This window comes from Centruroides vittatus, unplaced genomic scaffold, assembly GCF_030686945.1.
Source record: "Centruroides vittatus isolate TY-2023 unplaced genomic scaffold, ASM3068694v2 contig_879, whole genome shotgun sequence".
In the NCBI taxonomy this organism is placed as follows: Eukaryota; Metazoa; Arthropoda; class Arachnida; order Scorpiones; family Buthidae; genus Centruroides; species Centruroides vittatus.
The window spans coordinates 1,255,726-1,281,781 of record NW_027122571.1 but is presented as its reverse complement, the minus strand read 5'-3'; the positions used below and the strand labels follow the sequence as shown (position 1 = coordinate 1,281,781).

General features: G+C 28.6%; 1 protein-coding gene across 1 annotated transcript in view; it reads left to right on the top strand.

Annotated features, from left to right (window-relative positions):
- Window positions 1-912: 912 nt before the first annotated feature.
- Window positions 913-26,056, top strand: part of LOC136983265 (uncharacterized) — a 134,695-nt gene continuing 109,551 nt past the window's right edge. Inside the window, exon 1 of the mRNA XM_067279970.1 lies at window positions 913-2,217. Coding sequence (XP_067136071.1) covers window positions 1,231-2,217 — 987 coding nt within the window. The 5' untranslated portion in view covers window positions 913-1,230. The remainder of the gene's footprint in view (window positions 2,218-26,056) is intronic.

Here is a 26,056-nt window from a genome sequence, read left to right as displayed (position 1 = left end):
TTTGCATGACAATTTATCTTTCGTCTGAAATGTATTATTTACATTTAATTAATTAATTAAAAATTGAAATAAATAAATAATTTTATTCCAATCCTTAACTAAGAGTCGAGGATCTTTAATTATAAATTAAAACAATCCTTAATTAAACGGATCGAAACAATTAAACTGAAGTTGAAATAGAAAAAAATAAATTTATTTGTTTCAATCTTCTTAATTTAGTTTTACGAAACTAAATTAATAGTAATTAAAGAATACATTGATATCATTTTACGGGTGCAGCGTTAAAAAAATATTAATTAGATATTTTAATTCGATTTTAAGCCAAAATTTACAAGATAATGATCATTAATAAGATTAGAGTGCAGTGATCAATAGACTATTACTATTTAATAGCCCAAGTTTTCAATATTTACGATGAAGCTTCCCTCAAAATTAATATATAAATAAATTTATGCGGTATCTATGATTACAGTTGCCTATTTCATTACCTTTAATTACCATACCTTTTATATTACAAAAGTTAAGTAAAAATATATTTATTGCTATCTAAGTACAAATCAATCAGACGAATGCATTAATTTAATGCTTTGCACAAAAAATTCCAGTGATCTTCATTTTTACACGCTACAATGATGGATGCATCGATCGGATAATCTTTTTCGAAACTGTATTTAATTAAGATATCGTTTATAATAAAACATTTATTTTAAACGTTATTTCATTTACTTAAGGATTATTAAATCTTAGTGTTTGATATTATATTTGAGGAATATTTATTTTAAACGAGAAGTATTAGCGAAGTGGATGAAATTTCATCAACAGATGGCAGCACTGTTTTAATATAAACTACGTCGGATGATGGCTACTTACTTAAAAAACTTTGCGCCTCTGGGCTTAAACGGCTGCGTTAATGGTTCATTCCGAGAAAGGCATTTTTGAATTAAAAGTAGAATATGCCAGATTGTGTTGATCGTAAAACGATTTAATACAACTTAATGTCGAATATTTTCCATTAGAAGTAAAACTTTAGTTAGACCGACCGGTGTTAGTCTCACGTTAGTTGTTTCCAAGGTTGATCACGTGCTCATAGAAGCCCTAACGGTTAGAAGTGAATTGTGGGATAGGTCGTGTGTTTTGTAGTGTCAAGGGTGTGTTGCGTCTGGATTATCTATCGATTGGATATTCCCGCTAAAAGTGTGCGAGCTGTTATGACCGACGACATGCTATTCAATGGACGATTCGGAGGAAACAAGATTACGAAAGTACTTTTCGCGCAAACTCAGAAGTTATCGTGATAAGAGATGTCTTTACCTTTCCGCCAATGACCCCTGTCACGTGTCAGAAGAGGCGAGTAACAGTCACCCTCCATTTCGAGGGAACACGCTTCAATTCCCTGCTCCAGTAGGAAATTTAAGAAATCCATCAAAAAGAGAATTTCCAGGTGCCAGACAGTCGGACTATATGAGTCCTGGAAAATTTCCAGTCTTCTGTATCAATACTACGACGAGCCATTTTCCGGAAAAACTGGAACAAACTGGAGAAGTTCCGGAACAAAGTGTAATTTGGAGGGGACAATGGGATGATAAATGGAGAAGACGGACACTTGGGACAGAAACGACTTTCCTCGTTTCCGACTGGACAAATGGTGATCGATACAGAATGGAAAACGCTGTTGGAAAACTAGAAAAGGCACGGAATTCCGTAAACGGCATCAGAAACGGTTGTCAGTGCGTTAACGAATATTACATAGCTCCCAGTTGTGAAAGAATAGATCGAACGATAACCGATCGAATGTGTAGACCTAACAGATTCGAAACAAACATTTCCGCACGGCTGGATCTATGCAGGTGTACAGGTCCGAAGTCTCGACCGGACTGTACAAATCCGGAATTATGCATAGGGAGGACATCATTGCAATTGAGAAATAATCCAATAGATGGCGCTATGTACACGGACGACGAAGTTGGAAATGTTAGTAATTTACACTTTCCGTCTAATTCTGGATTGGAAAGAAAAACGGGTAATTATCAAAAGGTGAATGGTTTCGAAAGCAAAATACATTCGCCCGTTAGAAGTTCGCGGAAACTGTCCAAGAAAGAATCATCACTTGGACAATGGGAAGAAAATAGGATAGTTTGTCCTGTATGGGAGAATCGATGGAGAAAAAAAGCGGAGAGAAGTGACGATAAGAATAAAAGACAGTGTCCGAAGTGGCAGGTGAGTGCACTAGGATTAAATATGGTCTTGAATTTAGGAAAAGTTTAATTTTGAGAGCGATAACAAAAACACGAAAGAAAAATTACAGGTAGTGTTATTGACAAAACGCACTTTTGGCAAAAATTAAAAACTTTAGTAATATAAGATGAGAAGTTTGTTTATTAAATTTGTGTGCAGAATAGGAATTTAGTAACTTAATGTTGTTATTAACTTATGATTTTTTCTTACAATGGAACAGATACATTTATAAAAAAACGTTTTTCTTTTCGATTTTTCGTGGTTTTTTATATATTATAAAAAACCACGAAAAATTACTTATTACTTATAAATATAAATAAATAAATAAATAAATAAATAAATAAATATATATATATATATATATATATATAAGTATAAAATAATAAGTAATAATATACTTCTTAAAGTATAAAATAATTATATATATATATATATAATTATTTTATACTTTAAGAAGTCGTTTCTGTTTGACTTAAATTAATTAGAGTTTGTTAAATATAATATACATTACATATAGGCTTATATACATGGGGCAGCCGCAGCGCCGGATCCAATAGGTGCGAGGCCCGATTGAATTTTTTTTTGCGGGGCCCCTCAAACTTTAAATAACAAAATTAATTAACTGTTAATTTACATATTGAAATATGTTATTTTATTTTTAATAATAATATACCTAGATATTTATTTTTGTAACATGTACTATTTTTAAATATATAAATTTTGACGTGATGCGGGGCCCCTTCAAACGCGGTGCCCGATTGGCACCAATCGCTCCAATCGTTTAAAATCCGGCTCTGGGCAGCCGAATGGTAAGTGAAGGGGCCCGATATATACCCCAAAAAATCCCTGAGGTAATTCGACTCGTCCGGTTCGATTCTGGGTCTTCCAGAGCGACAAGTTGCCGCTTTAGTGGCGGGTTTCTCGGCCATCTGGCCTCACGTTTAAACGTTTTATTCACAGAAATATATTTTGTAACGTAAAAAAAAAGAAGGAAAACCTCGAGTAAAAATATCAAATGATATTTTCAAATAAATTTAGAATTAAATAATTTTATCCAGCATAGGAATTAGCGACTGAGTTACTACAGAGTATATTATGTTAGCGAATGGTATTTAATTTTAAATTTATCATCATCAAATATAAGAGTAAACAAAATATCACTAGGAGTTTTTAAATACAAGTTAATTAATTTTTTTAAAAAAATATTTAATTTTTATCGTATATTTATTTTCTTTATTTACACATCAGACTTAACCAATAAATTAATATAGATCCAACAGATTCCTTTCAATATAAGCCATATATCAATGGTTACGGTAAATTCACAGACCACATCAGTAAATGTGTCTGTGGCACCAACATTGTCCAGGTAACGTAATATATCAGATTAGGAGACAACTTATTTCATTTCATGAAATATAATGTGCTTACTATCATTAAATTATTTTGGAAATATATTATCCTAATAATTATCTTGTCAAATTCGATTCAATTTTGAATAATTTTTCTATATTATTCTTATTAAAATACAATATTTTAATGCTCTTAAATAAAGCTTTTCGTATAAGTTCTATCTAATTTACTACTGGAATGATTTACAAGTCGTGTCGGTTTAATATATTAAAATCGTTTAAAATCAAAACCATTTTACTTTAATATTAAATTTCGTAGTCCTCTTGAATCGACACATAAAAATTTATAGCCGAAAATTTTTTAAAAATAGATTTTTCTAACCGAATTCTCTTTAAAGAAATTTAAATTTCAAGTCTGAAAACGTTTATAAAGTTTAGATTACGGTATATGGTTTATGATATAATATATTTCCTACAATGTTTTAATAAACTGAACTCGAATAATGTAATAATGATCTTTATACTTTGTTAAGATATACAGGATTTAAAGTATAAATCAGGGATGAAACCTATAACTTAAAGTGTTGCCTTGAACTGAATTAGATTATACTGTTTTTAAACGGCCGCAGTATTACAGGTAAAATGTAGTAGTATGGACATTAAACAAATATTTGCGTGCAATCCAATAATACAATGTTATAGTAAACTGAAATATATTATAAGAACTTAAAATAATGTAATTCATTTATGGATGTTTTGGCTGTCCTACTGATAGAAATTTATTTTTAACGATGTCAGGCAGCGGTCCATTGAAATGTTTAATAAGACACGCTTCTCGTGGTCCCTAGGGGTGCCACGCTTCTTGTGGCACCCCTAGGGTAAATCAAGCACCAGTGTTATTTCGAAAAAACTAAATTTTTAAGTTTTTTATTGCATATTAATATTAAATAAACTTGGTTCCTGTTAAAAGAAAGTTTCAGTCTGTAGTTTTTAATTAAGTCTCCCCGATAATCGGTAAACGATTGAGAAAGAAAGATTTCTCGTGGTTGATTTTTTAGAAAGTTTTTAACTTTTACTTTTTTAATTTTTACAAATGCTTTATTTGTATTTAATTATTATATATTCGGTTATCTAAAAGTTATGTTTATTAAAATCATATCTGTATTGTATTGTAATTTTTAATTGTTTGGGAAACTGGAGTCTAATTTTAACTAAAGTTAGACTTCAGTTTCCCAAACAATAGAGAGAAATTGCTTAAAATTTTTTCATATATTAGTTTTTTTTTTTTAAATGAAGAAAAGAAATGTGAAAATGTTGAGAAATGTTCCGTTATTGTATATTCGATGAGGTAAAATAAAAAATTTAAATCATCAAAATATGTATATTATACGAAACCAAAATTTAATTACAATTGCACTTTTTTGAAGTTTGGATACTTTCCAAAGACCATTAATTTCTACACTTCTGTGTTCTATACGAATTAAAATCGGTAATAAATCTCTAAATCAATTTAAGTTCTCATTATTTTGTTAATTTTAAATGGAAATTTTGAAAAGTAGTTAAAGAATTGCAAAATTTCAATTAATTTTGTAAAAAGTTCGAGAAAAACATCAAATATACCAAAGCGCATTTCATAAGAATGATAAATTAACGTTCTATAATTAAAATAAATAAGTTCAAATGTTTAGATATTCATTCGAAGTTGAAATTCAATTTATTAAATATAAATTATGTGAAACTCGTTTTCAAGTCCTCAAGACAATATTTTATCGAATAGAATCTAATTAATAAAATATTTAATAAAATCTAATAATAAGCAGAATTTTCCACTCTGTTTATTGTCATCTAAATTTGTTTCTGAAGGAAATAACGATTAGAAGAATGTTTTAAATTATCATAAGATATCAAAATTCTTAAACTATTTACTGACAATATTAATATTTAATTAAAGTCCGAAATACAATTAATTTCAATTTTATTTTGTATTCAACAAATGCATTTGTTCTGTAATTATTTAATTTTATGATTTTCATCCTCAATGTTTATTGTAATTTCATAATAATTTCGAAAAAAAATAATAACTTTGAGTAAATATGAAAAATCCATTTTTGATTCTCCATTATCTTATTTTATTTTTATAGTAAAATATTATTTTAAGCATCTTTTGACAGTTTTGTAGCTTGATGAAAGGAATTCGTTTAGAAAAGTATATAAAATATCACTTCCTTTAACTTTGTTTTCTTATAGAAAGTTGACCTATCACATTTCTCTGGATATTTGCCATCTTTTTTCTCCTTTTGCTGAATTTAAATTTTGTCTTTAATGTTTTGACCTCAATTTTACCATTTTCTATTGCATTTACTTTATTTTTTTTACTTGATACTTCCGAAAAACATGATAAATGTATAAAAATAAATACAAATGTTGTTTCCGCATCTCTCTTTTCAGTTTGTATGAAACTTAAATGAACTTTGAAACCTCATAAAATATATTTTTTTCCTTAAAATTTTATTATAATTTTAAATTTGAAATTGTACTGAGATTTTTAAAAATTTATGTTAAATTCAGAAAATCGATTCTTTTTTTCTATAATAAGAAAGTATGAATTGTAATGATGTTATTCATCTAAATGCCTGTACGAAAAGATGATGCGATAAGAATAATAAGATAGCAGATGCTGTAAAAGAAAATTATATGTATGTAAGAATAAAAAAATTATTAAATTTAATTTTATATCTAAGATAATTGATTCATTTACAAGCGTGCAATTAATCTGTGTTCAGTTTAAGGTTTATGCATAAACTATTCTATTTTTGTACATAAACTAGACTAGTTTATTCAAAAGTGACTTAAATATTTTATGTTCGTATAGAAACACAGGATTTTAAAACAAAGTAATAATAAATAAATAAAATTCAAAAATTAATATCTATAAATAAGGTATGTGAGAAGAGAAAATAAATACCCATATTGTTTTTACTTTGGAATAATAAAATTGAAAAACGAAATCTAATTAACTGTTGTATAATTTATCTTAAATATAAAAATAAAATAATAATTGTTGGAATGATAAATTGAAAACAGTCAGAACAGACCATATGAAAAATAATTTAAAATTTATAAAGAAAAAAAATAAATAAATACTTGGTTTAACAGGTTGAAGGATACGTGAATCACGAACAACATTCAAGCACTTAACAAAATGAGTTATTGGTGTCAAAACAAAGCAAAGATAAAAGGCAGTACTTCAATTTAGTATATGTCATTTTCCATACCTAATATGACAAATGTAACTATGATGACAAATTCGAGTCATCATTTAAGATGGAGAAATGTTCTACAGATATTTGGCCTTAGCTCCATTTCTCATCGAAACTTTTCCGGGTAGTTTATCATTGAATCAATTGCTAGATAGATGCAAATGATAAAGCACTTGTGAAATAAATATAAAAATTGGTATAAGTGCTCATTTTTTGAAAATATATCTATTTTTTTTTTCTAAGTAGATAAATTATTTACTTAATCGAATATAAATATTATACGTAGACTCTGCATATTGCTACACATGAATGAATTTAATTAAAAATTGCTAATATTAATATTGAAGTATTTTATTAGATTAACATAAGCGATTTTCATTTATCACAAATCTTCTGCCAGTCGTGATACATATATTTATGTCACAAATTCCATCATATTGTTTATAATTCTTTTAAGAATTAATTATTATCAAATTTGCATATTAATTATAAAGGATAAATTCTATGCCTTTTGTTTGAAGTTTTTAATTAATAAATCTGTATTTATTTATAATGTAGATCCATAGTAGGTCTAATTAATTTTAAGCTGGGATCAATTATTATTATTACACTATTTTCAATTATTTACAGTATTGTCTTGGTAAAGTATAATGTTAATTATTACAGTAAAATATTTATACTGTTGTATAAACATCGATAAGGATCTTTATTGGAATTTAATTTTAATAAACATATAATGAGGTCATTACAAAAGAGATTACAATTTCAATAAAGGGTTTTATCATTACTACTAAAGATTTATATATTAACTTGTTTTAATCTAGCCGAGGAATGTATAAAATGTCAGCAAAGTAGGTTATTTACCAAGATTCATTTTTTTACCAAGGTGATAATAAATGTAATGCAATATAAATTTACGGTTTAGTATAGTATATATCCATGTTGGCCAAACTGAGATTCGTGGCTCTTATAAACCCTTACAGTTTATTTTTATAAACTTGGTACATATACATGTATACCATTTTTGTAAGATTGCTCACTGTTATGTGGTGTTACGTACTATACATACCGATTGTAGACGTAACTCTCCATTTAAACATTGAACAGGCATCTAAAAGCTAAGGATACGAGTACGTTGTAATGTCAAAAGAGTTAAATGAATATATATCTAACCGGTCATAAAGTAACAGATATTTACTATAGAACAATGATAACTATAGCGTATTAACCATATCTAATATAAATTAGATATAGTTGATCTATTAGAGGATGTGGCTCCCACGCATTTCTGATAGAAGATATTATTACAAAGTAGCTCCTACGACAAGTTTTGGTCACCCCTGGTATATACGAGTATAGTCCATTTCGATATAACAGTTTCTAGACAGACAAGAAAAAAAAAAAATATATGAAGTTAAGACTATACGGCACGGCATATTTTAAGAATTTAAGAAACTGAAGTATTTTATGGTACGATTAGTAAATGTATTGTCGTGTATTTATTATTTTAAAGACGGTTTTAATTTAGGCATATACCCATACTTTGATATTATAGTAGGACTATACTTATATCCATAGTGCATCTTTCTGCCTTACGACGGAAAGCACAGAAAAGAAAGAGCAAACGATGAAAAAATTATTTGTCATTATTTTTTCCACGTTTATACAAATATACTATTATGATCAAGACTTTTAATCTATTAATTTGTTGCTACTGTACATTTGGATCACATATATTCTCAGATCCCTCGATATAACGGACATTCTCCGCTAATCGACCAGAGGCTACATTCTCTGTATAATGTGTTGTATCGAGAATGAACTGTACGTGCTACATATGCAGGCATAACTCAAGTCAGTTGTTCCAACCTTTTCGTTGCATTTGACCCCTATACAGAAAATATTCTTTTCAATCGATCCCCTTTGTTATTTCCCACGATTTTACCCAAGTAAATTATTAAATCAGTTAATGAATTTTCCACACGATTGTTATTATTTTTATTTGAAAATCATCCGAAATTCTTGATAAAATATAACAAGTATCTGATTTTTCCTTTGACCCCAGGGATCGATATCGACCCCGTTGGGAATTCCTAACCCGAATTATCATCCTAAAAATAAATAATCTGGCCTAAAAATTGAAAATATTTTGATAATGTAATTAATTTAATGAGATCATAATTATCATAATTAAAAGCTATTTTCTTGTATCTAAAAAAGAGGTAATCAAAAAATTAGAAACAAAACTATTTTTAATTTTTTACAAAGTGTAGAAAACAAGACATAATACATAGGAATTTGCATTAAAATCTATTAAAATATAATAAAAATAGTTTTTTTTTTTTCAATATGCAAATAAAAGGCAGAATGTAATTTGATCCACCTTTCACTTTGATAAACTTTCTTTTAGGGGTTGAAAATTTACCCACTTCTTTGTATTACCGGTAAAACGGTAAATTTTCAAAATGAACCAATAATTTTTAAGGCGTTGCGGAATAAGAAACAAATTGCCAAACTGTCCAGCATGTTGGTTTAAAAGTAATGTAAAGAACTGAAAAGTAATAATTTAAAAGATAAATAACGTAAACTAGTTTTACGGTTTAAGAAAACGTTTGACGCTTTTATCTTTAATTAAAAAAAGATATAAGTGAAAGTGAAAATTTACAAATAAATATTTGACTTGTTAAATAAAAAATTATTACCTGTCTACCTACTTTTTATCAAATTTATCAGGAAAAAATATCAAATTACTGGCATATTTACCGATGCATTTTAAAAAAGTCTGATTACCGGTAATTCAATCCCTACTCTTTAAAATCCCGTTTACACGGCGAAAGTAGATGAGTTGCTCTTGTGACATAATATTGCTAAACTCTCATCACGTAAACTACTCGAGAGTTACTCTCAGCTATCAAACCGAGCTGGATGTTTGAGAGTATTCTCGCAAGAGTACTCTCACATAAGAACAGATGAAATCCTGTCGTATAGACAGGGTTTCATCTGTTCTTATGCAAATACACACATTTTCAGTGTGACATTACGCCTGAGTTCACGTGAATTGAATGTTGTTTTCTTTAATTTTGTAGCCTTTCTATTTATCGTTTATGTTTATTGGGTTGTTTTCTTTTGCAAAATGCCTGGATTTGACACAGGCCCACTTCATTTTTAGGAACATTACTAAAGTTACTCTTGCTTGTGGGATAAAATAAATCATCCCTCCTTGCTAACCAGTGTCTCACATTTTCCTTTTCTTAATTTCCATAAATTCTTGAACAACTATGGCTACAGCATAAAGTACTTCAGTCATTTTTCTAGTGAACGACCGCAATGTTTTCTGCGTGCGTGTAAACAATTTCTTTATCGCGATAGTTCATTATAAAATATTCTCGTGATAGATATTCTGAAAAGAGAACACCGTCGTGTCAAAGCAGCTTAACTTATATTTCAAGCAATTGCTTTTTCTTCATACTCTATCTGCAAAACCTTAAAAACTTGTCAAAGATATTTTATCTCAATTCTTCAACGCAAAGGAAAGCAATCGAAATGGGCACGTTGGAAATTCATCTATGGAAATTATGGACATATTGTCTTATAAGCGGCTTTAATAAAGCTGGATAAGTAAACCAATGACAGCTCATTTGATATTTGCGGCCGAATGGCCGAGCGGTCAAGGTTACAGCCTGCCGCCCTAGGGGACCCGGGATCGAATCCGGACGGGCCGAAAAATCCCCAGGAATTTTTCGGGGGTGGTGCATCCAGGATACGTCAGTCCCCGTCCCTCACCACCCGGCCGCCCCATTGTGGGCCTGGCCGAACCCATAATGATCTTGCTATAAGAGGCCCTCTTAGTGCCCACAGGGAGGAAAGAGTTACAAAAAAAAAGCTCGTTTGAAATGAAATAGGTTTTGCTCTGTTTATTGTCCGCCCTGTGGGGCACTAAGAGGGCCGTTTTTTACTTAAACCCATGTGGTGAGAAATGCGGACCGACATATCCAGAACGGACCATTTCGAAAATTCCTGGGGTTTTTACACCCGTCCAAATTCTTTTTTTGGTCCCCAGACGGGATAGGCTAATACTTTAGCTGTTCGGCCATCCGGTCATCAAAATGCATTAAACTGGTTTTATTTTCATTGGCTTGTTTATCCATCTGTATTAAAATCTCTTTACTATGCAACGTGCCAAATACAGATATAAATGTATTAAATATATATTACGTAGAATTGATGCTATTACCAAGTTAGTAAACAAGAACAAGAATTATGTTCAAACATATATATCCAATGTTTACGTTTTTGAAAACAGGAATGTATGACTATAGAATAGTTCAGTTTGTAGCATATTTACTGTATGTATTACTGTTTGTATACTCGTACATTATTATTTACAAAATAAATTCTTTTGTATTGGTATCAGTTCGTTTAGAAGAAATTGAATTGGATCTGAGTAAAATTTTTATAATCTACTGTTTCTTATAAGATAATGATTCTAAATGATAAATTGTTATAATTGATCCGTGGGATCCAAATGAGGAATGAATAGCCTTAATTTTAATTACGAGTGATCTGGTCAGCAATGAAGTCGGTTACTGTGGATGCAGATATGGAATGAAATCTCTTAATACAAATCACTTGTGAAAAATTATGAGAATTTGAATTCGCATTTCTTATGACTAACAAAGCAACAGAAACCAACAGAAGATAGTTTAAAATGATTAAAATTTTTATTTTAAAAACTTCAAAAATAAACGTAATGATATTCACAGAGATTGAGAAAGAGTATTGATATAGAATTGCCTATAGAAATGTAGGTGTGTGTTACTTACGAATGTCTAAACTTGTCATTTATGGGATTAAAACGGCAAACTACATTGATATTGAATTTCTACATGTTTCTGTTTCTGTTTCTGTTTTCAAGCCTTTGAAGTATTAAATATTTTAAGTTTATTGAAATCATGTTATGGCATGAACTTCGTCAGTATCAATTAAAAGTTGCCAGTTCAGTTTTTCTGCTTTTAATTTTTCTCGCTTGAATTGCTCAATTTAAGTTTTGCCTTCCACTTCTATTCTATTTGTTTTTAGTATTTAAACAATCTATCATTTATCTTTTATTCTTGTTTTCTTTGGTCTTTTAATTTCGCAATCCACGAATGGAATATTTAAAATAATGTCAAAAATTCACTTGTTTTCCTTTCGGATAATTTTTTATTCCATGATTGGATCAATTTTTTTACAGAACTATTGGCTGTTTGATCTAAGTTCTATTTTTTTTTTTTTTTTTGATATGTCTCGTCAATCAATTTTGTGCCATCTGTTTGTTTACTTTTCTTCGAGCATTTATAATAATAATATATTCTTAAACTATTCTCGAGCTATAAACAAAAGTTTATATGAACGTTCATAGATAAAAATCAGTATTTTAAAAAGATTGTGTGACAAGTTTGTCAACTCCAATACAGATATGACATTTGAAATAACAATTTTACTGTTCTATATTTCTATAGAATTGGATAATATTGATATTGTAAATCATGTACTATACAGTTCTGTAACTTTTCTATCAAACGAATAAAACAAGATAAGAAATAAGAAATTGTTTATTTATTAAAAATTAAAGTGTTTTTTTTTTGAAAATATGATTATTTGTCATTTTATCGTTCTCTGATCAATTGAAAACATGCAGATCAATTCAGTTTTTGAACATAATCTGCAATAAATTAAATATTTAACATCACATAAAGGAATTAAATCTCTGATAATCATTTTATCCGATGTTGGAGGAAGATAGGCCAGTTTTTGTTTTTATTTCTATTAAAACATTCCAACAATTATTCTGAAGGCAGAATAAGTATAGGACTTATCAGAGAGAATCTTCTCACCTACTGATCTCGATTCTAGTTACAATGCTGAGTTTTTAATGGACTCTTCTACGAAATGATATTTGTTAGATACACCCGAAGGTGGCTACATTTATATACGATGATAGAGATCTCTGTGACAAAGCTGATCCTGAAATAATTCATCCTGTAAATGATGTAAGCTGCAGACAGAGTTATTATTCCGATACTTCTACGACGTTTAGTGATTGTAGTCAGATAACAAGCGCTATTGTAAATATGGAGGATCTTAAAAGTCTTCCCTAGAAAAATTTCCTGATTTTTAAGATTTTCGTGATAGCGAAATGGCACATTGGGAATATTTATGATCTTAGATATCTTGATTTATGTTTGGCATATCTCCATATTACCTATCCCTATTCGTTTGTTGAAGGAATGAGGTTACTTTCGTGAGTTATTTTAAATATTTACAATTGAATTGTTTAGAAAAAAGTTATTTATAATGTAAATTAAGGAGAATTTATCATAGAGGAAACGTAACGAATTTTATAATCCATCTCCTATTTGCATATTCAATAATTATTTTTGCTCTATTTTAGTAGATTTTATATGCAAATACGTTACGAATTAATATTATTTATTTTATGGATTTGGTTAAAACTAAAAACACATTTTATCTCCTGATTTTTAATTTGAATTTATATCAAATAATCTCATTAAAATTGCATTACATTCAAAACAGTAGAAATACAAAACCTTTTTTATGGTGAAATATTTTACTATTTTTGTAAAAGTTAAGAATATTTAATTATTTGCATAAATGATTTATTTTTGGATTTTAGAATTGTAAAAAAAAAAAAAAAAAAAAAATGTTATAAGTCAAATTGTTTTTCTCGCGTAATTTGACATTCGTGTTTACGTGAAAAGTTAACGTTCTATTTAATTATTAATATAAAAACACTTTAATAACTTTCCGTTCAGTGTAAATATATTCTTGTAGATATAAATTTGATGGAAGAAAGGTAAAACTTGTAGCCATTTGAATGAATTCATTTTTCTACTAATCCAGTTATTCCGGTAAAAGAATTTTGATGGACGGAAATGAAACGCATTCATTTTCAAGATTTAATTGCTAAGATTCGCAGACGAAATGAGAATTGACGAAATAAGCAATTACAGAAGTCAGTTTTGCAAAATTTAAAAACAAACAAATATAAATTTAATTTGTTTACGTTTTATTACGCTACACTTGTGCTTTGGTAATGTGTAAACAATTAATATAAACAAGTATTGAATACATTTGCAGACGTGAAATTTTATTCAATAAAGATTTATTACCGGTAAATGTTTATAAATTTTATTTTCATATGTATAGAAAACATTTTGGTTAATGTTACCTATGGTTCCAAAATGGCGGCTCGTCTCTGATTCCAGCAAATAGAAGAATGGAAACAGTGGGGACGCACGTTCTAACCTAACCTAACCTATTCTAATAAATTACCATAATTATTACCAACAAAATTATTAGAATAGGTTAGGTTAGGTTAGAACGTGCGTCCCCACTGTTTCTTTGCTAGAATCAGACGAGCCGCCATTTTGGAACTATAGGTAACATTAACCAACATTTTTAATAGTTTAGTTTTGTTTATTCTAATTATTTATAGATACAGTAAATCCCTTTTAACTCGGACTAACAACAAGGTTGTCCAAGTTAGCGAAGTATTTTCTCTATTGCCTTGAAAAACGAGATGGATATACAATACAGTACTTTTTTAAGATCAGCTCTAAACAGAAATTTTACTGAGTTTTAATGGTTATACTGTTGAATTTATTATTACAAGAAATGAACTGAAGAGATTTCATGGCAGTGTACTGTATATTATACAACAATATGTAGTCTTTAATAACTTACCGACTACAGCAATGTAATGCACGATACTCGAAAGACTTCCGGATCTCGAAAACACTCATTAATTATAATTTCGCTATAATTATAATTACTCCTTAATTATAATTTTTCGAAAAAATTTGTCAGAGTTAGTGGAGGTCCACAGTATATAGTGTAATCAGGGGAGTCGAGGCTTATATGGAGCTCGCTAATAGAGCGGCTCCTTTTGCCATTGTTTTTGAACAAATAAAATACATAGAATGTTTCATTATTAATAAAAATCAGCTTTAAAAATTTTATTTTCTTTTATTCAAAGTAACATTAATTTTATAAGAGTAAGAACTACTGTGGGCCCCTAAGTTTTCTCCGGGTCCGGGAAAAATTTCCTTGCTCCTCTCTCGACAACTATTTATTTATAAGCACCAAAATAATACGAGTTAACATCGAAGAGTGAGTAAAAAGTATACAGAGACATTTTATATTTGAATGTATTATGGAAACGAGTATTGCTAATTGTTAGTTAAACAATATATATAATATAATATATATATATTAAGAATACATAATTAGTGTGCAATTTAAATTTTTATAATTTTTTTAATAATGGAAGATTCAATGAATAATTTTTGGAATACACTGAACACTGGCAGTTTGTCGGGAATCGCGCCTCACTAATGGGAGTTTTTGCCACATGGAGTCATTGCAAAACTGGGACTGGCCATGTGGAGTTTTCCTTCACATGTCTAACACTTAAAGAGGAGTCAGTGTGGCATAGAAAGTCCTCCCGGAATGCACTCCCCTTGGCAAATCGTCTATGTATTGATTTGCTTTATATCATCAATTCAATTCAATTCATATTATCTAACAATAATTCCCAGACAATAACAATGTTGCAAACAATATACAGTATTTAGAACGAATGAGGTTTGAAAAGTGACCCTTCTAATTTTAAAGTAACCAGTTCACTGAACCTTATTCTTAAAATAATGAAAAATTCAATGAATTGAATTGGGTTTTGAAATTGTTTTTTAATTCTGAAAACCGCTTTTACAATTAATTTTATAACAAAATAAAAACTTATCTAAAATGCAGTTAAGCTTTTGGAGAGACGATTATTTAAATTTAGTAAATGGAAATTTAAAAATACTTATTCTCTATATAGCCCATGTAAGCGTTCTGTCTTGAATTATTCCTTCTACGGTCTAATCCAGCAACTTCAACCTTTAAATTTCCGGTACAAACGACGAAAATTAACAGAAAAAACTAACGTTTTCGAATCTCCATCGAGATCTTCTTCAGGTTCGTTAATGGAATGTCATGAGAATAGAACTCTTTTGAAGTTCAAAAAATCGAACATCTCCAGCGTGCGATGACGATGCAAAACATAAGATTGATATAATAGACCTGAGTCTACTAACGTAACGTCGCAAAATATCAATGCAGGAAATAAAACCATGTCTACCATCGTGGATTGACCTCCGAGATGTATCGCCACGCGTACGATAAAACGTTGCTGTCTTTGTAATTAATGCATTTCCCCGATTTGGTAGCTCTGTAAATCTCCAGGGTCTCCAATGCCCTAATGTGGTCCGTTTTGAACGACTTCTTAATGAGGATGGCGTTATCGAAGTCTGCTTTTACATCGGGGTCCGTGGCATACGTCGACAGGGCGGTGGTGTGCCTTTTTTTGGCAACGTCATTCTTATGTTCAGAAACCCTTTTTTGGAGGGATCTCTTGGTAGAACCAATATATACTAGGTCCCTTTGGAATCTGTGGTCTCTTAACGGGATACTATAAACGCCCGGTGCCCTTAAAATGCTCGGTTTGTCTTTGGCGTTTCTGAGAAGCGAATAGATAGATGGCGTATATATATTTTTATCTGTATATATTCCTTCTACTCTTTCCTTTAACGGTATTCACTATCTACTAATGAAAAATCAGTTATTCAATATGCATTCACGTATTTGATTAATTAACATTCTTTGAATTTCATCATGGGTGACAAACATAGCCATTACTCATAACTTCAATACATCAGCACAACTGAGAACTTTACTTATGAAAAACTGTGCTGTAGGGTATGAAAAATTTTCAACACAGTTTGACAATAGATTTAATCAGAAATCTATTTCTATATACTCCCGATTTATTTTTTAATGCTGAATTAATTCCATCAATTTATATTATTATTTTACTTTTGGATTCTCTTATATTTAATGTAAATGTTATACCTTTAACACATAAAATTTTAATTTGTATTTAAATTTTGAAAACGTATTATTATGCATATCTTTCTTGAAAATATTCATCGTTGTTTCTAAAATAATTTGCCAAAATCGTCTTAGATATTTTATAATTAACTTTTAACGTATCGAGCAGCTAATTAAATGTTGTTTTAGTTAATAATAATAATAAAATATTCCGAAATTGAACCTGTCTGTTTGATAAAACGATTTTTTCAGTAAACTTGGGAATAATACTCAGAAATCTTTATTCATGAGGTCATAATCTAAAAATACAATCGATCGAATAACTTTTCTATAATATCTGTAAGTAGCTTGTTCTTTAGGATGATTATCCATAATTTAGGGATGGATGAATGTAAGTTATAAACCATTTATATAAGTTTTTTTTTTGGTTAATTTATAAGGAAATTTACCCTTTAAAAAAAACTTGCTATTTTAACATGTCACAGATGTCCTGTGAAAGTTAACAACCCTATCGCCATGTTCAAAATAATTTGTCCATAATCCAACAAATATTTGACATTTAGTATATTTTATCGGAAAACAGATAAGAAACAGTTTAATTTTTCATGAATTTTTAAATATTAGATAAGGAAACGACATTATTTTTATTTCGAACAGTTTATGAAAGTTTTTACTTTGAAATGAATTCATTTAATTACTTTTTTAAGCACGGTAAATACGTGCGATCAGTTTCTTTGTCATGGTTATTAGCTCAATATGAAGTAAATCATGAAGTTCACACCGACATTTTTGTACAGTTTAATTATTTCATTTTTTAAAAACTGAATAAGTTTTTAAAATATGCATCTATTAGCTTTATCAATGTTATATTTTTAAGTTTAATTTTCTCGCATTTAATTATAAGTATAGAGTTATAAAAGGTATTAGTTATAGTATATGAAATAATTATTTTATTTTTATCTGTATGTATACTTTTATGTAGTAATTAACAAACTGAGAATAAAGTACATATATGCTTGTAGTTTATCATTTACTATTATAAAATATATTTTAGAAATATTAAAATAGAGTTTTCTGCATGGTGTTAGGGTTATTATATATTTTATATATATATATAGGCCTGTATATATGTATATACTGTTATACATTAGTTATTAAAGTATAGCAGAAAATGAACAATGATATGTGATAGTGAACAGAGCGGGATGGAGAAGACACCCGCTACAGCGACCACACTTAAAATGAGATTGATAATGTTGAAGAAGATGTCAAAATTAATCTGTTACAGATATTTAAAAATCGGGAAAAATTAGACCATGAACTTGTCTAAAATTTTCAATATAGATTCAATAATTAAAAATATATCAGTATGTATTTTTAACATGTTTCAATGTGTTGCTGAACATTAGAGATCTTTGAACTCTTTCATAAATCGATTTTCAATATTACAGTATTAAACCAACAGCCAGAGCCTATGAATAGAATAAATCTTAAAACTATTTTTGGCTTTCACCCAAATTTCAGTTTAGAGTTTAGTTTCGGAAGTTAAAATGCCCTAGTTAAATCTGGCCACGGATATACGGATAAATAAATCATTTTTGTAACGCTTTACTATGATTTAAAAACCCATTCGGATCATTCTTCTCACAAAGTAAGCATTTCAATTCGGATGGTCTTCTATGATTTGTTATCGATTCGTGAAGGGAATGGCCGATTGTTTATCATCACAAACTATTTAAATTTCATATATTAATTTTATTTGCATTTCATTCGAATTGCATATTTTGTTTTATTTTCGAATGGAAATAAATAAGATCTAAAGAGCCAGAGTAACAAAACATTATTAAAAATATTGCATATGGAATTGCCACGTGAAGTCCGGTATTTTCTTGTTGAAATATGATGAAAATGACTTTCTAAGATGGTCGCTGGATATTCAATTAATACCAAAATATATTAGTGGGCAAATTCTGCATCCATATCAAAGAAAATATATTTTATTTCACATCATTTCAGCTGTAGAGAAAATACTTTTTTATTGCTTTCTTTCTGATTTCGTCTGTACTAAATTCTTCCATTGTTTCGTACAGATAACGACTGCAATGTCCTACGATTTGATATAAAAATCCTAAAGACTGAGCAGTCAAAAACTCTTAACTCTAAACTATAAATATACGAAAACCAATCCCATTAACCAACCAAGGTTTAAATGCCATCACGTGTTAAAATACTGCTTCAAACCTTAAAACAAGGTTGAGCTTATTCTACTAAAAACGTTTTTTTATACGTTTTTCTTTTCTCCTCGCTTCGCCATTTTCTTCCTATTATTTGCTGGCGTAAAGATATCGCACGGATAGAACGTTTTGAAAATTAAAATTCTCCGAACGTTTCTGTTCTTGCTGTTCGAAGTTGTGACTGAAAGAAGCCCGCATATATTAGGCGAAGTTATTCTTAAGAAGTATATTCGTTTATATTTCTCTCGGCAAGAAGAGATAAAATATGTTTAACGCCACACACCACAACTTATCGTTAGTTCACGATAATCGCAACCTGTATGACTGCAGCTTTGTTAAATATAATTGAAAATACAAAATGGCTAGTTAAACATCGAAGATCGAGGCTTTTCTGTGGTAAATTATATTAAGTATTTATGAGAAGTTTAATTTCACAGAAAAGTTTTTATGTATTATTACTTATGACTCGCCCTAGTTTTGAACAAGTATCTATGTATCGATGTAAATAAACAAATACTCTAGAAAGTATATTTTACTAGCAGGTAGGCTCGGCGTTGCTCGGGCAAAAGTAACGATAGCGAAGATTGAGATTATTACGTTATAGTCACAAAAGAAAAAGAGTAATTTCATGAACGAACTAAGTATTTCTAAAGAAAGGTCGAATTTGAAAATCGAATGTTCTAATATTGTTCGATTTTCAGGACATGTTCTGATTATATCGTTCGATTTTCATCGAATGTTTTAAAGAAGAAAGGTCGAGAAAAACCGAACTAATCTGTTTAAATTTAAAAATCGAATGTGTTCTAACATATTACTCCTTTTCTTTTTTTTCCAGAGCCCATAAATCTTGCACGTCGCTTTCTCTTGTTCTCCATTGTTACTTAACACTTTGGTACTTAAATTTGGTACCCTAACTGTGTACCAAATTTCAACTTTTAACTTCTAACCGTTTTAGCGAAAATTAAGATGATTACGTTACAGTCAACCTTACCCATTTTTACAGAATGCAAGAATTGGCCCCCCGCTGTTTCCAGACTAATTACAGAATTTTTAGATGGGTCTAAAAATATGTTCGATTTCCCGCAAAAACGAAAAAAAAAACTGCATCTGCGTCTTGTACGTCGCTTTCTCTTAACAATTCCATTCTAACGTAACACTTCCATTGTTGACAATTCCATTGTTACGTAACACTTTCATTGTTACTTAACACTTCCATCAACAATGGAAGTGTTAAGCCTTAATCCCGTCCCTCTCCCCCGTGGGGAGGAATTTCGAAAAATCCCTTCTTAGTGTGCGTTCTCGTGACGTACCCTGTGTACCAAATTTCAACTTTCAACTCCTAACCGTTTGGGCTCTGCACTGATTATTATTATTATTATTATCAACTCGTCTCGATTATATATATAGATGAGCCGTGACTCTTGAATTAAAAAGGAACCTGTTAATTGGATTATATATAAAAAGTAATTTTATATGTAATTAGATTAACGATGTACAGTACGTCATACGTACCGGAAATTTTGCCCGTTAAATACAGAGTTAATTAAATCGAGGTCCGTTACATCGAAGCAAGCATTCTCTGAAAGCCTTAGGATGTAAATTTCCATTCTCTTCGTTAATCGCAATTCTTACAATCAAGGAAATTTTAAACTGATTCTGAGAGGATCCAAAATTTTCTGAATGACGATTCAGTTGTTTGTTTTGTATATGGCAATACGCAACTCATGGGCGATATGCCTCCCGAGAGGACTTTTTATGGGAAACTGGTCCATATTTAGGTGTTATACAAGTGAAGAAAACTCGGGAAACTCCAAGCGAAGCACGAAATCACGATTCTGAATGATGAATTTGATTCATTTTACTGCTAAACATTACAATTTTGAACAAAAAAAGAACATTAATTAGATTAGAAGAATTCATTTGATTTAAAACCTCAATTGTTTGATGCTTCAAGAGTAACGAATTGTATCTTGTTATGGATCATTAAGATTCATGATTTTAAATTGGTAAATTCTAAATTTACAAATACCATATTATTAATTATGAATTATTCGAAATTCAAGGTAATTTAATTGAAATTTAAATTCTGATTCTACATATGAAATTAATGATTATGATGATTCTGAATTACATTATTAGTATCGCTATTGATTGTTAAGTATACGAAGCAATGAAATAAAAATATAATGTGATTTAAAGACAAGTTAACATATATAAAGAAATTTGTTGTATAATGAAAACACAGCTTCTCAATAGTCAATAATATTGTTTCTATTTTATATTATTTTTAATGTTTTATATACTATTTTAATCTTTAAAACGTAAATTTTAAAACATAAAATGATTTAAGTATTTATGAAAGTTTAATTATTTTAATTAACGTGCCAAAACTTCGACTTTTACTTGTAGATTACAACAGAACTCAGAGTTGTTCTTACAGTATGTAATAAAATATATTAAATTATATTAAAAATTTAGATATAATTATAACGAGACTCTTAATATTATTATTACATTTTCAGAAAGATATGAAAAACTATTTCCATTCATAGAAATTAACAAAATTACTTTACGACATTTCAATCGTAAATTAAATACATTAACGAAATTGGTAACTATAATTTAATTGTATATAATCGTTATTGTTATTATTTTGTGAAAAATTGTAGGAACATTTCAGATATTTTATAACATAAAATATTCTGGAATGGCATTATTATCAGTAGGGATATATAAACTATTTTCATTTTTAGAGTAAGATCTATATGTTTTTTATTAGGCAATAGAAATTTTCTGAGTTGAAGACCGAGTGATTCTGAACGATCTACTTTTTTAGTATATTTCCTACAAATTGGTTAGCTATATAGATGCCATGTTTTTCGTACCCATACTCATAAACTTGTAGTCATTCCCCGTGCAATGCTTTCATTTAAATTTTGTTTTTCAATTTTGTTTGGAGATTTTTTATTACACGAGGCTATTGTCTATCGTTATTATAGTTACATTTCTTTTAAAAAAATGTGCTTAATAATACTAAAATAAAAGTAAATATACTTACTGCGATAAAAGATATATATGTCAGTTTTGTTGTATGTATATCAAACAAGTATAATTTGATATCTTAAATTTTTTCAAGTAATAAAAATAAATAAAGAAAAATTTTACTATGAAATCGATTTACAATACTTTGCATTTAATAAGTAGTCGGTAAGTAACGTCTTTTTACATCAAAATTGATTAAATGTAAATATAAAAAGAGTTCCTCAACGAGGCAACTAAATATTTTCTTTCAATATTTGTTGAATAATTGTCTTTATTATAGATCTAATGTAAGCAAAAGATTAAAAACAAGAAAAATTTAAAGAACAAAAAAAAAGGAGGAATTATTAATCATTAACTTCGTGTATTTTTCTTTTTAAATAATAAAGTTTATACACAATCTAAATAGTATGTATACGTTATATATAGGTTGTCTCTATATATATAAAATATATAAAATAATATAGATTGTTATTAATTATTATATTTGAATGGCTTTTATTTATTTAAAATAATTAAATACTAATTAAAATTAAAATTGAAGACTAAGTATGTAAAAGAACAGTTACCATTTATTGACTTTACAGCGTTTGACGACCGACCTTTCTTTGTAGGCTGCTTTGGTTGCTAAAATTACAAAAGAAAAGAATCCTTTTAAAAACCATGAAAAATATATCTGACTAAAAACATAAATACTTCTAAAATCGAAGCTGGTAACAACGCAGGCTTTTCTTTTCTTTCCAAACTGCGATATAGTCCCGATGTGGCATGGATGCATGCCACATTGCCGTTTAAGCTTTTTATGTACTAAGATAAAGGCTGATTTTTACCTGTCCCTCTGCGCCGCATCTTTATAAAATATTTTCAGTTTTTAAAAAGTTTTTGTCGGATGGTAATTCAGATTAAAAGTAAAACTTAAGTTGTAAATAGTAGTACTAAAAATAAATACTAATTATTGTTGGATTTAATATTAATTGTTTGTATTAGTAGGATAAGTACATTAAACTTCACAGTAAATTTTGTTTAACATAACAAAGCCTATAATTAAGATGATTTCAACTTATGTAGTTGAAAACATTTTACTTTTGTAGTCTAGTTATATAACCATGTATCGAAAATAAAAGTTAAATCATATACCATATCAAATACTCAATAACGATGTATTCAAAATTAAAAAAATTATAAAGCTTAAAGCGAAAGAATTTCCTTTAATAAAAATTTTATCAAAAACAACACGTACGGATAATGGAGTATGCTCGTTTCTTTATGTCATCGCGTTTGATTATAATCAGTTCCTAAGAGGTTGTGCGATTACTCAATAAATCAAGACAGTTATGACATTGCTTTCTGTTTTTATCGTCGTTTTATGTTAGAAAATTATAATATAATTGTTGCATTTTATATTATCGCAATTATTGTAATAAGAATCATCATCCATGCTATGAGAAATGGATAAAAATTAAATGAAATTACCATTTGTCTCTCATTACAATATCTCGGAAGTTTTTATAATGGATATTAATTACCACTTCAATAAATAATTATACGCTTAATAGTATAATTGATGTACTGTTAAGGCACACAATGAACAATTAAAGATCTTTAAAATATCTTAAAATCGATGTTTAAAACGTTTTTATCTTAAAAGCTTATTGCAATATTAATTTATATGATAGAAGAAATATAGGAAAAGAAAATGAATAAAATATAAATTCACGAGTATTGGAAAAACATGAAATCAGAGAATTTAAATTTCTTGTTTGACAGCAGTTATCAAAATGTCTAGAGAATTGTATGATTTGTACGTTTTATTTGACAAGAACAATTTGTCGTTTAAAATTTCTACGTATTGAGAACTTTCTGAAAAACTATTGATGAGATTTGTAGCCATTTAAAAGTTAATCTTTCAATGCGATAAGAAATTGAACGAATATAAATCGAGTTAATTTAAACTAATTCAAATGAAAAATATTTAAAAAAGTATTCACAAATCAGAAGAAATAATAAAATGTCTATGTCTTCATACCTTGTCTTTCTTCAACAACAGACCTTTTATTTGACGCTACTTTGTAAAAATTAAAAATAATATTACAAAGTTTCTCTTAAATTAACGATGTTCGGTAAGCAGTGACACGAATATATTTTAAAACTAGCATTCAAACCATATAAAAATGCTCTTGACAAAATTTTGTTTCTGTACGTTAAACAAATCGCTTTCAATTTTTACATTAAAATTAGATAGCAGCTGTTGAATGAATACTAACTTCATTGCATTTGGTAATTACAAAGTTCACAGTATGGAAGAATTTAAATAATTATTAATTTTAAATTACATAATTACATAGTCAAACAGTTTCTACTTGAAGTAGTTTTATTCAATGAAAGTTACAAGATCTTTTTCATCATCATGTAAAGGATATCTTTGCCACATAGCTTTGTCGTTTGAAGGAGAATACTGTAATACCCGTTAACTATATTAATGTGTAAATTTAATTAATACATTAATTTAAATATAATTAAAAGAAGTGTGTATAAGGGAGGTTTTTTTTTTAATTATAAGTAGATTTGTTTTGAGAAGAGATGATAATTTTTCTCCTATTTGATTCATCCGATCATGAGAAACGTCTAACAGTAAAGCCTTACGGATGAGATGAGTTTTAATTTTCCAAACTCTAATAAGAAGAAGCAAAGTCGATTAAATATGACGGACTGGATGATGGAAATGAACACGAAGGGAATTTATAATGAGATTTAAGATGCTTTGCAGCTGCCTGCTTTTAGTATTCAACAGGCTCATAATGATCTGTTTGTATTACAATAAATTCGTTGCTTGATATTTATTGATGATTATTAACTTTGAAAGTTTCCCTGGGAATAGGAAATAGCGATTTATTTATTTATTTTTTTTGGTAGCTAATTTTTATTAATGCAATTTATATTAAACCAGAAATTTATTTAATTATAATTAGTCATAAACTTATTACAGCCCAAAAACCATTATAAGTTTGCATCGCATAATTTGTAGAGATATAAAATGTTGCTTAACGAATGTCATTAATAAACACATTTTAATTTAAAAATTTTACGTGTTTTTTCTTAAAAATAATGGAGTTTTAGCAAAGAATTATTATATGTAGGGAAAAAAATCGTTAATCGCACCATAAATCAGTTAATATCCATTATATAACAGTATTAAAAATGAAATATACAAATTGAAAAAATTCTATTAATCTTGTACTTATTACTAAAATTAAAAATAAAACTTTTAGTTTGTTTGGGGATTTACAGAAAATAAATCATTAACTCTGGTTTGTTTAAGGCTTTAACTTATCAGAACTGTTCGGAAATTATATTCTTTTTCAAATTCTGAAAATACAGTTTATCTTTGGATCACGCATTCTCCTGTATTGGAATTGAAAATTGGTTTAGATATCGGAGGATCCCTCTGTTGTCTTGGTAATTGGTTGCTGAATACAGCTAAGGATGAATGAAAAGTGCCAATTGCAGTATTGCAAATTAAGTTAGAAGCAATGAAGAGAGCGTCAGGAAGATTAGACAAGTTAAATTCTTTTATCGTCTTTCGTGATAGTTTTGTACCTCGAAGGACTTTTTTCCTGTTTAAAAAGTTCAAATTTCTTTTCTTTAAATTACATAAAATTAAGAGATTTTTCTAGACAAGAAAAAAGTGATTTGTTATTTGATGGGAATTTTATTGTATATAGGTTTATAAAACGTAATTTGATAGTATTAAACGTATTAACAATTGTTTTTACGAGTAATTAAAATAGAAAAGTTCGCTTTTAGCTGATTATTTAATAAGGTTTTTTTTAAAAAAAAAATATTTTAAGGGAAATTCTTTAAAAATACTGTATTTTTAAAGAAGAAATAAAAATCATAAGAATCGTTCACTTCTGTGTTTTATTTTTGTGAATGAATTGTATAATACAGTACTACAAGATAAATTTTTAATTGTAAATGGAGGGAGATCCATTGATTAATTAAT